This window comes from Triturus cristatus, chromosome 6, assembly GCF_964204655.1.
Source record: "Triturus cristatus chromosome 6, aTriCri1.1, whole genome shotgun sequence".
Classification (NCBI taxonomy): domain Eukaryota; kingdom Metazoa; phylum Chordata; class Amphibia; order Caudata; family Salamandridae; genus Triturus; species Triturus cristatus.
In genome coordinates, this window is record NC_140589.1 from 715008416 (window position 1) to 715024492 (window position 16077).

At 44.0% G+C, this 16077-nt stretch overlaps 1 protein-coding gene across 1 annotated transcript in view; it reads right to left on the reverse strand.

Moving 5' to 3' along the window:
• AFG1L (AFG1 like ATPase) overlaps positions 1 to 15681 on the reverse strand; it is a 504970-nt gene extending 489289 nt beyond the window's left edge. The window contains exons 1-2 of the mRNA XM_085611205.1: positions 15495 to 15681; positions 4523 to 4746 (exon numbers count right to left, since the gene is read on the reverse strand). Of these exons, the coding sequence (XP_085467331.1) occupies positions 4523 to 4746; positions 15495 to 15648 (378 nt within the window). The 5' untranslated portion in view covers positions 15649 to 15681. The remainder of the gene's footprint in view (positions 1 to 4522; positions 4747 to 15494) is intronic.
• Positions 15682 to 16077: the final 396 nt, after the last annotated feature.

Consider the following 16077-nt stretch of genomic DNA (forward strand, 5'->3'; position numbering starts at 1 on the left):
AAACCTATGGTTTTTTCAGTGAATATATATATATATATATAACAGAACTCTGGGTAGTTCTCAAGTTTAGGTGGTAAGCAGCTCCTGTCTAGAGCACTCTCCACACCAGCGACACTCTAGATCTGCTCACCTCAAATGTCTGCTTTTCTATCAAAGTCTTTAAGCATAGGATTAGCAAGTGCTATCCACGCCAAGATATATATACATATACACATTATATATATATATATATATATTCACCGAAAAAACCAAAGGTTTTACAGACGTTATAGTTAGGAATTAGCATTTAAAAAACCTTCGAAATTCACAAAAAAAACATGAGTTTCATGGACGTTATAGTTAGTTGGACATTTGACTCATATAAAACCAGAGAAATTCGCCCATTATAGTTAGTTGAGCTAACTATAACTCGCACGCCCGCAATGCACTGGTGATGACATCACATATTACATCACTCATGACATGGTCAGTGACATCACTGATGACATCACTGATGACATCTCAAATGACATCACTGATGACATCATCCACCTGATAATCTGATGCACATACTGATGGCCTAATATAAACGTTGATACACGCACTCTAAAATACTGACTACTATTTTTGAAACCATACACACAACAATGCCAGATACTACATACCACCCACTATTTCCTAGGTCTACACTCACATCCACTCACTTATACATGCAGTTACTCATCAATACAGTACTATAATATGCACTCATACACCTATACATACAGTCACAGTCTGCCACTCATCCATAGAGTTACTCACACACCTAGTCAGTCATGCAAAGAATCAATCACATACCCATTTACTCATGTATACAGTTATACACACCAACTGCGTTATTTATACACACAACACATCACTTATTTATGCAGATTCTAACACATACTTACTGTCTTATACAATTACTGATACTAGCAGACACTTTTATACACCCACTCCTTCAAATAACTTATTCTCACACATATACCAGTGAGACATTCATTCACTCACCAACACACCCATACACACACTAACTCACCCATACAGCCCTTCCCAGATGTACTTTTGAATCCATACAACCAGTGAATCACCCACTCAGACATGTATGCACAGAGTCACACAGCCCCCCACCCACCCACACAGGCACTCCTACAGATACTCAGACAACAAATCAATAACACATATAGACACTCATGTAGCTACTCACCAACCCATACAGCCGCTTATACACCAACTGAGACACTAATACAGACTTTCACACAGTTTAGTCATTAACCCATACATTCAGTAACACATGTTCAATCACTCAGTTATACAGTCAGGCACGCACCTACTAAATAATCCATTCAGGGACTTGTAAAATCACTCTTTCTTCAATAAACATTGGCATAGATATATATGAACAATATTTAAACTTTACAGAAACACACATTCACTGGATGATGTCATCAGTGATGTCATTGACCATGTCATTAGTGATGTAATATGTGACATCATCACCAGTGCATTGCGGGCGCGTGAGTTATAGTTAGCTCAACTAACTATAAGGGGCGAATTTCTCTAGTTTTATATGAGTCAAATGTCCAACTAACTATAATGTCCCTGAAACCTATGTTTTTTTCAGTGAATATATATATATATATTCACTGAAAAAACCATAGGTTTCACACATGTTATAGTTAGCTGGACATTTCACTCATAAAAAACCAATGAAATTCCCCCGTTATAGTTAGTGCAGGCAACTATAACTCACGCGACCGCAATCCTCTGCTGATGATGTCAGATATTACATCACTGATGACATATGTGTCTTTCTGAAAAAAAAATATTTGTAATATATGTATAGCTAAAGATACAGTATTAGCATCAACAGAGGATTGTGGTCGCGTGAGTTATAGTTGCCTGCACTAACTATAACGGGGGAATTTCATTGGTTTTTTATGAGTGAAATGTCCAGCTAACTATAACATGTGTGAAACCTATGGTTTTTTCAGTGAATTTGCAAGGTTTTTTAAATGCTAATTCCTAACTATAACGTGTGTGAAACCTATGGTTTTTTCAGTGAATTTGTACGGTTTTTTAAATGCAAATTTTTTTTGGAGATTTTTTGTAAACCTATGTATAAAATAATATATGTACTATCTCCTGCATTATGGAATGGTAAATTTTTTTTTTATGCATTTTTTTCCGTGCGTGTACGGTAAGCTGACGCTACGCGCTCCGTACGTCATAAGTACGGTGCGCTTACGTGATACGATGCGCGTACGGTAAGCTGACGCTACGCGCTCCGCACGTCATAAGTACAACGCGCTTACGTGATACGTACGTGACGTACGCGTACACGCGGAAGCAACGTCGCGGTTACGCAGGAGCGTGTAATGCGCATGCGCGAGTGCGTCTTACGTACGCGCTCCGTAAGCGCTCGGTAAGCGTCACGTTTGCGCATGCGTACTTGTTTGCGAGCGCGTACCGTAAGCTTACGGAGCGCGCACAGTAGATCATGTGATCCACAAAGAACACTTTTCATTGGTTGAAACTACTTTCAGTTCCAGAAACTTCCCACACCACACCCATTCCCCTCATTACTGCTTGAGATCCCCTAGGAGAAGGAGCTGAATTGACATTGAGATACAATGGCAGAACAGCAGACCTCTTCTGAGAGTGAGGCTAGCAGCACCACCATGATCCAGAGAAGGAGGAAACAAAAGAATTCTTTTGTATGGGAGTATTTTACTTTTCCAGAGGGGGAGAAAAAGGTCAATGCTCCATTGGTCACTTGCACACTTTGTGACCGTGTTTTATCTAGAGGAAATCCAAGGAAGAAGTATTCCTTTGGAAATCACTCTATGATGAGACACCTTAGGGATAGACATCCCAGGACCTTTGCTCGACATACTGGAGAAAACTCTTCAGTAAGTCACCAGAGCCCAACCTCAGAAGCTCAGCCGAGTACATCATCGGCAGCTCAGCTGAGCCCTTCCTCTGAGGTGGGAGCATCACCTTCTTCTGCTCCTCTGGACGTTAACCCTCGATTTGGGAGGGTTGTAATGAGGTGTATAACGTGTTCTGGTCTTATTGTTTTTGGGGAGACCAGTGTTCCCTTTATTAACAATAAGATAGACCAGCACGTTTGTAGACGCTCATAATATTCCCATTCTTTCTTTCCTCCATCCCTGTATTAACCCAACGGCTCTTTTAAGAGCCAACCTTACCTCACAATTTATATTTTTTTTTAAGCTTTCCTTTTTGATAAAAAAATTTTGCCGTGCGCGTACGGTACGCGTAATTACGCGAAGTTCGCGGAATTTTTCCTCGCGGAATTTCTCCGTTTACGCCGTGCGCGTACGCTGCACGCATTCGGCGATTTTTTTAAAAAAAATTAAAATACATTTTTTGCCCTTGGGGGTCCTTCTGGGACCCCCTGACAAAGGCTAGGGGGTCAGGAACTGTCCAGCCTGCCCCCTTTTCACGTTATCCACCTTTGTTTTTCACCCCCTCGGACTGCGAGAGACAAAATGGCGGCCGACACTTCCTGGTTTCGACCGATTCGAATGTTTACTTTGATCTAACAACCAATCAGAATCGCGCACGGCACCGTACGCGTACGGTAAGCTTACCGTAAGCGCACGGAGCGCGCCCATAGATATATATATTGATTTAAATGCTATTTTCTCAGGAAATACTGAACAGATTTACACGAGACCTTCAAAAGGCACATCCCTGACCTGAGGGCTACCTCTCTGCCAAATTTCACATACTTCTGTTCAGCCGTTCGGGCTGTAGCTCGGACTAAAGGTCCTATGGAAAAATGCATGGGAAAAACGCGTTTTGGGACCCCCCTTTTTTCTCGGCCCCTGCTTGACGAATCACCCCGAGACTTTCAGGGTAGGAGCTGAGCGGAGCGCCCCATTTGTTTTGAAAATTTCGCGATGATTCGTCAACCGGCGCCAAAGTTATTCAAAATAGAATTTTGAGATTTCCTATGGAAACACGGTCCTAACTATAACTATCTACTGGCGACCGCCAGTAGATTATATATATACACACACACAATACATATATATATATATACATATATACACATATAAACACACACACGCATGATCATTTCTGTTTTTTGCTATTTAAAAAAAATCCTTTCAACCTTTGTTCCAACCCTCCTCTCTCTGACTGATCCCAAACCTGACAACTATAACTATCAACCACCAAATATCCTTCTCAAATGTTCACCTCCTTACTACTTCCTCATTTAAGTCCCTTCCCATCATCCAGCTTACAGTTAATAGTGCATTGTTTGCATAGAAGAAGAAGCATATTGAAGAATGGAGGGTGATTGAAAATATAGCAAAGATTGAAAACATTTCTAATTCACTGATTTAAGGGGTTAAAACCGAATTCTGCTGAGACATGTACATCACAAACAAACATGACACCACAGGTTTATGGGGCACTGATATAACTTTTTTTTTTCCTCCAACCCTTCTCAACGAAACGATTCAATGCAATAGTCTGCGACGGATCTCACCTTTGATAACATGGATTTTGAGTTTGGATTGTAGCCCTTTAATGTCTCGTGCAGGGTCTGCAAATGCTGCATGACTCTTCTTTGGTGATCATCTTTCCTCAACACTCCTGATCTAGCCAAAAAGTCATAATGTTCCAAAGGCCCAGAGCAAACTTCCAAACCCTTAGCGTTCGCATCTGGTTCCAAGTTAAGAGCTTCAGTTGCCGCTGTCTGAGTTACATAGGCTATTTAAAAAAATACAAAAGGTGTAAACACGAATTAGATCCTAGTGCAAGTCACTGCCAGGGCATGAAACAAGTGTGTTCCATTTATTATTGCTCCTCGTACTTTACAAAATGTTGCCCGCCTAAACTGCCATTCAGCTACCAAGCAACAACTCATACATCTCAGTCACCCCCCAATTAAATTACTTTTAATTAATTACATGCATTTGTTTTCTTATAGTCCCGAACCTAGGTCTTCAAAGCATTATCTGAAGGTCCTCTGGATGAATGTATACACTAGTGACCATTTCCTGACCAAGGGAGCCAATATTCATCTGTTCACTTAGAAGTTTCATTTTTTGAGTGTTCTTGACTCCTATCATCTACAGTTGCCATTGGTTATCATTCTGGTCCATTGAAAAATATGTTATCACTTTAGCTAAATGCCTGCAATCAATCTAGCCACACTGTCGTTTTACTGGCTTCACATCGGTGTCTAGTATCAGCTGCCCTCACAAAAGCGGCATTATGGTGTTTTTCGTGTCCTTTAAAAATGGTGGATTCAGAACAAATTAAATAGCAGCTATTCACCGTACAACTTGGGATGTTATATCTAAACATTTTACTTAACAGAAACCACACAGTAATCTCCACGTGATTTCTCTATACACATACAAAGCATCACATTAAAAAAGAGTTAATGAGAGATTAGAAAATAGCGAAGTTGTAAATACATGCACTTCTAAGAGCAGAACGGCAGACCTTTTTTTTTTAATAAAAGAATTACAAATTCTTCATGGATCGACTATATTTTATTTTTGACACACATTACTTAATGCTGCTTCCTCTTGCAATCAAATGGATGTTTAGTTAGAATCACAATCCAAAAGAAGGTCAATTAGGATACAAAAGGCCCACAACGTCACTCGGTTGGGGAGGAATCGACCAATTTTAACATTCTAAAACATCATTACAAATTCTTTATAAAGGTATATTCGTAGTGTAACTGTTCGAAGTTTAGCTGGTATAAACTAAAAGTTTTCCCTCTAGATCAGTTATTAAACTTTAATTTAACAAGCACTTAGCAAACAATATTGCAATCCCTATTCAACTGAGAATTCAATGGACCACCAGTTTTCTGCTGCCACCAGACGAACTATGCTCTTGTCACCCCAACAGTGTGCCTTACAAGGGAAAAAGTGAGACGAGAAGTAGTAATCCAGGCATGTTCTATTGTTGTAAGCTTGATATCGCACCTGTTTTCTACAAGCTCTGTAGATTCTGTAGGCTGACATGTGGCTATACTTCTAGATCGTAGGACTTAATGTTTTTGATGGTGAAACCGTGAATACACGCCAATAGGCTACTCTTGAAAAGCAACATGACAGAACTTTTCTTGGTAAACTGAAAATGCATATTCAAACATACCATGGCGTACACAAAACTCATGTTAGCAGTTACACCAATTACCCTCTAGCAGAAATCAAAAACACTAGGTCTACAGTTAGACAGAGTTAAATGAGTTAAATAGGAAATCACAAATCAACCAAGTGATCAAATTTAGCCACTCCAGTACTCAAATAAATGCAACCGTTTCTGGAAAAAGAGACAGATTTGTGAACTCCAGGCAATAACAGAAGCCAAATCAGGTATATACTGTACTATTAAAACCATTTAAAAAAATAAAAATAATCAGCCCAACTGCACGGGTGCTTGTCAATGGAGTGCTCTCGAACATTTTTCCAATCAGAAGATGGACGAGAAAGGGTTGCCCCCTCTCACACCTACTCTTCGCTTTGGCAATGGAGCCCCTGGCCAATCTCATCGTCTTGATAACCAGGTTCAGGGCTGGAATTGGGTAGGATCACATGAAGACAACATTGCTTTATATGCAGATGATGTCCTACTCTTTCACGCAGCCACGGCCAGATCCGGTCCTAGATGCTTATATATACTGCAGTCCTTTAAATGGGTTTCAGGGTTGCGCCTGAACTCGGACAAGTCTACTTTGGTTCCCCTGCTTCTCTAAAGGGAATGTTTTGACTGGCAATCCACTATCCCTATCAGATGGCAATCCTTCAAATACTTAGCTATATGGGTCGCCCTACTTCCTGAACTGGCCTGGGCACTTAACGTTACTCCTCTGGTCGCTAAAACCAAGCTAGACCTCCAGAAGTGGCAAAAGCTACCACTTAACCCACTAGGGAGGATAGCGCTATTTAAAATGATGATCCTCCCCCCAGTTCCTCTGTGTCATTCAGAATACCCCATTCCATATTCCCGAGCCTGGTTCAAGGGAATAGACAGTCTAAGTACAAGGTTTCTCAGGAGTGGCCTACAGCTGGGTATGGCGCTTCCGTACTGCCAGCCAGATCACACCCTTTGATGGCGGCATGGGTCTAACAAACTTGTACTTATATTACCTTGCAACCCGCCTCCTAGTAATACACGACTGGTTCAATGGGTGGTGGTCTGACCCTGCTTACAGGACCAAACTCAAAGACTTAGGCCTCTCTCAAGTTCAGGCTATGATGTACAGCTTTCCCCTTCCTGGGACCTGCCCCCGGTGACCCAAGCAGTCCTTCTGGTCTGGCGCGCCTCCCTACGACACATCCAATGGAAGGACAAACTGACTCAAGAAACACCCCTTTGGCAGGGCACATGGTTGTGAGAGGTGGTGGGCCTGGAAGGTTTTAAGAGCTGGGACCTCATTGGCATCTCACAGCTTGGAGATGTGCGGGTTAGTGACCATATTCGCTCCTTATGGACTTACAGACCAGACATTCGCTTCACCCGTCCCAGTTTTACAAGTATTTGTAACTCCATGCCCTAGACTTGCATTTAAATTCCGGCACATCACTTCCAGAACACACACCCCGATGAAGCTCAGATCATGATGGGTAACCGGGGAGGGATATATTGTTCCTTAACTAATAATGGTACTACTTTCCCTGATCCATTGAGAGACATGTTTGGGCCTTCTGGAACAAGAGGACTGGAGGGACGCTCTGATGGCCACCAATACCATCACTGTATCAGCTAGACTTCGCCTGGTCCAGCCTTACTACTTACAGGCCTCTTATCTCACCCCTGCCCGCCTACATAGGGCAGGCCTAATCCCGCACCCAGCATGCGCAAGATGTGATGCTAAACCCTCAGATGTTTTCCACATGGTATGGTCCTGCCCACATACAACTTCTTACTGGACTGCACTGGAGGCAGAACTCACAGGGGTGTTGGGAAGGGAGGTCCTGCACAACCCCTGAACGTATTACTGGGAGTCACTGACTGACTAAATGGATCAAGAGCGGATTAATTGTTTCTAGGAACCGCCCTTGTAGTGGCCAAGCGCGACATCGCAATGGCATGGAAAAATCCCATCCCGCCCACTGTAACTAAATGGCGCAGAGGAGTGCACTGGTGCCCTGCACAGGAACTACCACTGTACGAAGCCAGGGGTTGTCAGGCCAAACACCAGAAGGTTTGGGGTAAATGGTTGGGAATGCTAGATTGATTAACTTCCTTGTCTTCCTAGGTCCAACTCTATATGACCCTCTGAAGATGGAGACAACAATGTATATCGTCATAAGACTTTTCCACATGCCTAATGTTGCATGTTGTGGTGCTACTGATTATGCTGTACTGTTTGTACTTATGTTTTTATCCTTATCTCTTTGCAAAAATCAATAAAACTGGTTATCAAAAAAAAAGGATCAGCAGAGACCCAAGATAAAAAAAAGCGTTACTGATTCTGGTAACCATTCACTGCGCTAACCTCAGGTCTCCATGTTTTTTTGGGCCTGTGCAATCATAATCTTAATTCAATACTTCAAAACTAAAATCATTAACAAAAAACGATCTACAACTGAATCCCATTCTCTATGAATACTATTCAACCATATAGCTATCTCTACATATTCGTACACGAAACGAACTCAACGCACGTCAGAAATGATTAGGAATTGGAGACCCTCATGAACTGAACCAAGACTGTTGAAAAAAATAAACAGATTAGCATAAAGTATATATACACTATATGACTTTGACAAAGACCGTTGGGTTGAAACGCGTCAGTCAATAAAACTTTTCTTTTCCTACTAAATCCTGAGTGCGACTTTGCCTTATGGACGTAAGGATATGCAAATATATATTAGTCCAGTATTTCCAGCACTGTGCACTTTAGTCGCTTTAAATTGTTTAAAAAGAAAGAAATTCTTTGCTCTATATTTATGAAATTATAGATTTGTATCACAGGGCCAAAATGGTGAATTTAGTACTTTTTCCAAATATACACAGTGTATAGTATGTTTTCAGTGTCTATATGTATGCCGATCACATTACCGGAAGTACAATGATCCTTTAAATTTCCCGCTTTTGAGTACGTTGTTATGTGATCAAGGACACAGCCAGTGTCTGAAACGTTTTTGCATTTGAAACGCGTCTGAGGCATCACACTTTCACTTTGCAATAAAATCACGAATATTGGCAACAGCTAATTACGGAGTCCGTGGTCCTGTTTGTGCATGCATGCATGCACGGGGATACTGCTAACTGATATATATATATATATCATCTCTGAACGCTCCAAATTTCCTCTCTCCTCATGAAAGGATACCAGCAGTCGCGGGCTCGATTACTGCGGTGATTTTTATTTTAACAAAACAGACGCGTTTCGGATATAGTCCATCTTTTAAACGTCATGTATTCTGACATAGAAACAAATGAGGGATGCATATTGCGAGCGCCATTTTGTAATGGTATTCATCCCTGGTTGTTATGATTTAATACACAGTTATCTTCTATTGGAAATAATGAACCGCCCAATAGACTAAGGAGGGCGTGGAGGCCAAGGAGCTCAAAAGAGGGCAGTGGCCCCCTCTTGGCCACAGCTGGCCATCTCCTCATCGCCTTAGAAGAGAATTGACATTGCCACACCAGGGACGCTAGAGCAAAAGGAACAGATATTCAGCCCGGAGCGGAAGCATGGCAGACAGAGAGACTGACGTGCTATGCAACGAAACTTGGCCATACTCGGCGGCCTACAGATGAGGCAGGGACGCTGACTAGGTGGCACAAGCAAAGAATCAGGAACGCACCAGCACCTGGAGCCAGAGGGGTGGGCTTCACAGGGGCGCCTTGAGCCATTGCGGCGGAACTTGTAGGGCGACAAAGCCAAGGTGCAGGATAGTCCGAACAGGAGATCTTGCCTCGCGTTGGGATGGCCGGCCGCTTAGGTCACTCACCACAGAGTGAGTCAGAGCGCCATCAGGCCGTGGAGGTGAGCACGGGTCAAGGTTAATGAAACTACTGCTGGACAAGGGGTGGGAGTACAGTACAGCCTCTGTGTATTTCCATGCTAACAACCATATTGGTGGCTGGCGCAATAGTGTCTTGTGAAGAACGGGAACAAGAGGAGGCGCCAGATCCCCTCTCGGAACCCTGTCCCCACTACCGCCATGATCAGGCGCAGTGTGGGGCTTATCGCACTTAAACGGCAAAAGCAGGCCCAGTGCGAACTCATGCGAGTGCAGAGAGACTTGCTCTGTGTGGTTAATCTCAAACTGTTAGTGGGTATGTGGCTTAGTCGTAGAGTGCATGATTTGCAGGTCTGAGGCCCCATGTTCAATCCCCCGCATTTCCAGCCTACACCATGCTTTACAATTACTCACCGTAGCAGCCTATTGTTCTCGTGTTCGGTGTCTGGGCTACATTAGATAAACGGAGTTAGTCATGTGCGAAGCGTCGTGGTAAATAGGGCCAGGGCTTAAAGTGGGATGAAAAACCCAGAGGGTCTCTCGAAGGGGTGTGGCCGATGTAAATAACGGCCTGGCTTGAAAACACTTATGCAAAAGAAACAATTGATGGATGGAATGCTGGACAAAGCCACACACACCAAGCCAGGTTCTCCCAGGACCAGAAACAAACATCCCGGGACCGGTTTAAGGGCATCACCCTTCATCAGTCAGGCTAGCATGAATCCAGTGGTGTAATGCGCACGGGACCCACGTCTGGGCATGCCCTTACCATTTAGGGTGACATATGCAAAAGAAAATTGATGGACGGAATGCTGGACAATGCAAACATTCACCCCCGGTCACAAGGATCTGGGTTTAATCCATCATTCTTTTGCTCACCACACCACCCAAGTTTGGACCCAGTCATATGCTAATCAGTCTTGACCCTGTTCCTTATGGGAACAGTCCAGCCGGAACTGCCAAGCCAGGTTCTCCCTGGACCGGAAACAAGCATCCTGGGACCGGTTTCAGGGCATCACCCTTCATCAGCCATGATACCTTAAATCCAGTAGTGAACACAGGGCCCACGGCTGGGCATACCCTTCCCACTTAGGGCGACATATGCAAAAAAAACACTTAAGCTACAAATCAGTGCTTGGCATGGTGTCCGCCTGTCGGGTATTTTGCTACTCAAGTCACTGCATCCAGATACATCATGCAACCTATAACATTACACATACAACAAGCCAGGTCTATTAGCTTTGTCAATGCTTGTTACTTTCACACAGTAAATAAGCAACAATTGTGTGTCTCCGTTATATATAATATTGAAAATGCCTCCGTTTTCGTGGGAGAGATCGTGGCAGAATGGCTACGCCTGTGCGTTAGATCAACATCCTGCGATTTAAAAAATAAAAAAAAAACACGAATTTAACCTAGTTAAAACCAGTCCAGCAGCAGTGGCAGAGAGGCAATGTCTGGAGCATTCGGGCTCACCGGCAAGCTAATTGCAAGGAAGGCTTTTTACTCATCTCTTTTCATAAGACAGGTGTGTGCGGTCATTCCCCTTGAAAGGGGCTTGGCTACAGTTGTCCGTCTTAGGTAACATGACACGGTTAAAACGTGGATGATGGTGGTCTCAGTACAAGGTTGTTTGAGGTACAGAGCTACGTCACCCTATACTGGTTCCCGTCACCCCAGGGTCTAATCTCATTTAGATTACTAATAATTTCAAGGGGGACTGAATGGCCTTATGTAACCACAGGGTTCCCATACGCACTTCGCAACACTTATTGAAGCAGCAAAATACACATAGAGTTTTATATTAAGTTTGCACTTACAGAGTTGCAAAGTATATAGAAGGAGCCTATGGACAGAACATACACTAGGTAAAAGGCGAGGCCCGTTGCGCCACTTGAACAGCTCACGTGTAAATTAGCTGATAATTTGGTTATCTGGTGGACAATTGTTACGAATAACATACTTGGAAGGACATTTACCTGAAGCCCGAATAAGGTGGTCAACAAGCCTTTGCACTGCATGTATATAGACCATGAGCTTACGGTCCCTCCGCGTTATTATAACATGACATGGCATAGCAGGTGTATTTGTAAAGCGCACGCTCATCAGGAAAGGCCTCCTTGGTGCTGTAGGATTGCCCAGGCATTCGCTATCCCCAGGTGGTAAAAACGGTTCATTGGGATAGAATCAAATGTGATGGGAAAGAGACCCCCCAACTATGGTGTTGCATTTAACTTGAATTGGGTTTTTTTCAGAACGAGCACAAGGATTTAAGTTGTTCAACACCCCCATAAAGCTATAAGAATGGTTTGGGCGACAAGGAACGACCTGACAGGCAGTTACGTGAGCTCGGTTTCCAGCACCCCCCTCTCTGAAACAGCCTAACAAACTGAGTGACGCATATTTAAGGCAGGGCTTAGCTGCACTTGAAGGCGTGACAAATCTACTTCCAGTCCCTCAAAATGGGGCTGTTTCGTTAGTTATGTATTTATTTATTTATTTATTTATTTATTTAAAGTTCTGTTAGTTTAAATGGCAGTATGGCAGGGGCATGACACTGGCGCATAGACAATACCAGCACCTGCGACAGCCTGCAACACGGTGGCTCCGCTGCATAATGGAGAGATGAATACAACAGTTGCTTATTAAAGCACTATACAATAAAGAAGTAATACCTGCCCTCCAGGCCATTATTAAGGCGAGGGGGATTTGAATGGTCTTTAGTGGTATACTTGGAGGAGGGTGAAGGTGCACATTGATGCTGGTACTGCCAGTAGCATCGAGTCAGCGAGCTACGTCACAGAGAATACCCCGAGAATGCAATTAACTAGGACAACAAACCCTGCTAGAATCACAGGGTCATATTAAGGATAGAGGTACAATATTCCCAATGGGGTGCACAGGAGGGATTGCGTGCAAGGGTGGTAACAGGAGCACCTATCAGTTGGCAGTGGCAGGATTGAAACACGGCACAAATAGCAGTAGGAATAAGTCAGGGCTGACAATGGCAGGATAGCACAATAATGTAGCTGAACAAAGGCTAGCCTTAAGAAACTCATGGCCTCTGAGATTGGTCTTTGGAAGGTTAAGACGGAAAACTTGCCATCTCAGATGGAGGCAGCGCTGCTGGAGATTAGAGAATTCAAGGACTCCCCCTTCGGGTGTACCCTGGGGAATGCACTTCTCACAAGGTCCCTTTGTCTATTGAAAGGGTTGATGAGTCCTCTTGAACATGCCTGGAGAGAGGCCAGATGTAGTTCTAGTGCAAATAGTGGTGAGTGATCTGGCAAACCTTGGGGGAAAGGCGTGCATGACCACGCTGCATTAGAGACATCCAGAAAAGCTGAATATCGCAATGGCAAAGGTCTGCAGGGGGAATGGGTGGGCCTTGTCATAGCCCGTGGGGTATGGAAAGGGGCGGTCCGTCAAGGGGCAGTGGACAGGTCATAGCGTTAACAAAATATGACCATGGCAGAAATAAGTAGGGCTAGCGGCTGGGAAATTGTGCGTCACAAGCTGAGCAGCTTCAGGTCACTGGATTATCATGCTGAGGAGGGAGGTACACCTAATCGGGGTAGGCATGGGCGTGTTCCTACTCAACACAGTCGTGGCCCTGGAACAGCAGGGTTTCCCCTGATCAGGCAGAAGGGGGAGCTGCCACCGATCAGTAAACAGTTAGCAGCATGGCGGAGGCAGCACAGAAAGAGATCCAGAGGAAAGAGTAACATGGGTAGAAGAGATGCTCAAACAGTGTCCTTCGGATGCCTCACGGCAGGGACAGTGGGGAGCAGGTGACAGCGCACGACAGCCAGAATAGATGAGGTGCTCAGACCTTGTCCTTGGGATGCCACACGGCAGGGACGTGGGGAACAGGTGAGTGGTCAGCAAGGGTCCAAGGAGGCGGAACAGCTCTTGTAGCCCGGGCCAGGTCTGACGGCCGCCCACAATGTTATTAGCAAGGGAAGCCTAGAACATGCAGAACCCCTACAACCCGCAGAACCCAGAGACACCTGCAAAAGGGGCCATCACGCAGGGTCAGAGCTGTCGGCCAGAAATGGAGATAAAACCATTGGAACAATGTTTGGACGGATGAGTGTGAGATGTAACACACAAACATGGGTCTCGAATGACCAACCATTAAGTTGCCAAATGTATGATGCATGTTTCGAAATAAAGTGCAGTCTTTTATGCACCACAAACTATTGTCCCCTGAATGATTGGAAGGGGGTATGGGGCATGGCAAGGCCAGGGAGAAAGGGGTGAACGTGAATGCCTGGGTGGGTTTAGCCACACACTTTTACCCATTTGCTCCCACTACCGGGACACTTTATGCTCTCGTCCTTACGTTACCGCTTGTCCACATTGAGGCTGAATGCTAACGGCTTTATGCTGATTTGCAACCATACCTGACCTTTTTGCTGACTGCAGTCTCTACTGCTGCTGCAGGATTATTTTTGCTTTTGTATGGGAAGTTAAGCTGATATTGAACTAGACTTTGAGCTTCACTCTCACTCCTTACTCTCGAAATGAAACTCTTAATGTGTTCCTGCTAATAGGGTCTTCTTTCTTGTTTTGGTGTGAGACAGAGATGTTAAAATATTTTATTTAAATTAGATTTCCGCTCCAGCACGTATGAAAAATATGTGATAAAACTAGACACATCAACCAGGTCATTCCTCCCATGGGTTGTGTGGCACAATGAATAGCTTTGTTCAATCACTTCGCCTCTAGTTGCATGCATTCCAACATTTTAGAAAAGCAATGTAGGAGACTTGAAAAAAATAATCGGGAGATTGATATCCTTCCACTGAATAAGGTGCAATTTCTGGTGAGAGACAGCTAAAATAAAGGGATTCTTTGCTTCAAAAAACCGGGAGTCCACCGCCTGAATCGGTTCTATTGGAATACATATAGCTGCTACCCGCAGTTCTAACTGCATATATATTTAAGACACTTAGCTAAACAAAGGTACAGTGGGTTGTGAGCACTCGGGAAACTTCACAATTATTTTGTCAGCAACACCGCTGAATTATATGTGCAAGACCACATGGTTCACACTGTGCAGTGCTCCCTATGACGTTGCAGTGGAAGTATGACTTGCGTTTCGATATACAGTTAACTCCTTACGTTGCTTACAAAATCTGAGGAACACCCTGTAGAGCCCAAGAAAAGAAGCTGCTAATTTCCATAATTGTTTAAATGAAGATCAATTTTTTCACAAATATGGAAGGCAAGATGCAAAACCAGTCATCCAACTGTGACAGAACTACACGGAGTTCCCCCGGTGATGCACGATAAAGGAAAACTTCCGGATTCCTTTCGGCTTCTATTGAGTATATACCGGGTAGCACCTTGCTGACAACACCCAGACCCCACAAAAGCTGTTAACTAGAAGTTCAGTGCAGAAGTACATAGCGGGACCTACAGAGGAAAAAAAGCAGCAGCTTCCAGTTCCCAACAAACACCGGCTACATACAGATTAACACAATGGAGCTGCTTCCATCTCCCACTGACCTCTAATGGGGGTTCCCCTGTCCCTGCACTGAGATTTCGGGAACCAGGTGCCGCAGACTATGCCTGTCGAGATGTTTTTCCTGCTATAGCGACTAAAAATCCGATGCCGAGCTAAGCAAAGAAATGCAACCAAGGGCGCCCTGGGGGCCGCCATATTTACTCCTATACTTCCAAACGTCAGAATGGGAGGCGGGGCTAGCTTTCGACCCCGCCCCCTGCGTTGGCAGAGCAGCTCGTGGATTCACTGCAGCTCGAGCTGTGAGTGGTGTTGCTGTTCTCCTGGGGCACCCTTCTGTGTACGTCTTCAGTTCGTGTGGAAGTCGAGAACGTTTTCTGGACCTGTTCGGCATCAGGTTGAAAACATCAAAATGATCAAATACTTAGCTGCTAAGTTTTCAGATTGCTTATGTGCGACATGACTTTGGTCTCGGATTGTGAACGAGTTGTGTGACACTTCCTGGGGAGTAAATCAAAGCAATGACTAGTGATTGCGTGCCAGTAGTTTTTTTTTTTTTTTTAATTATTGAATGAAGACAACATTATGAGATATTGAAAAGGTTTTGTTGTAAATTAGAATTAAAAA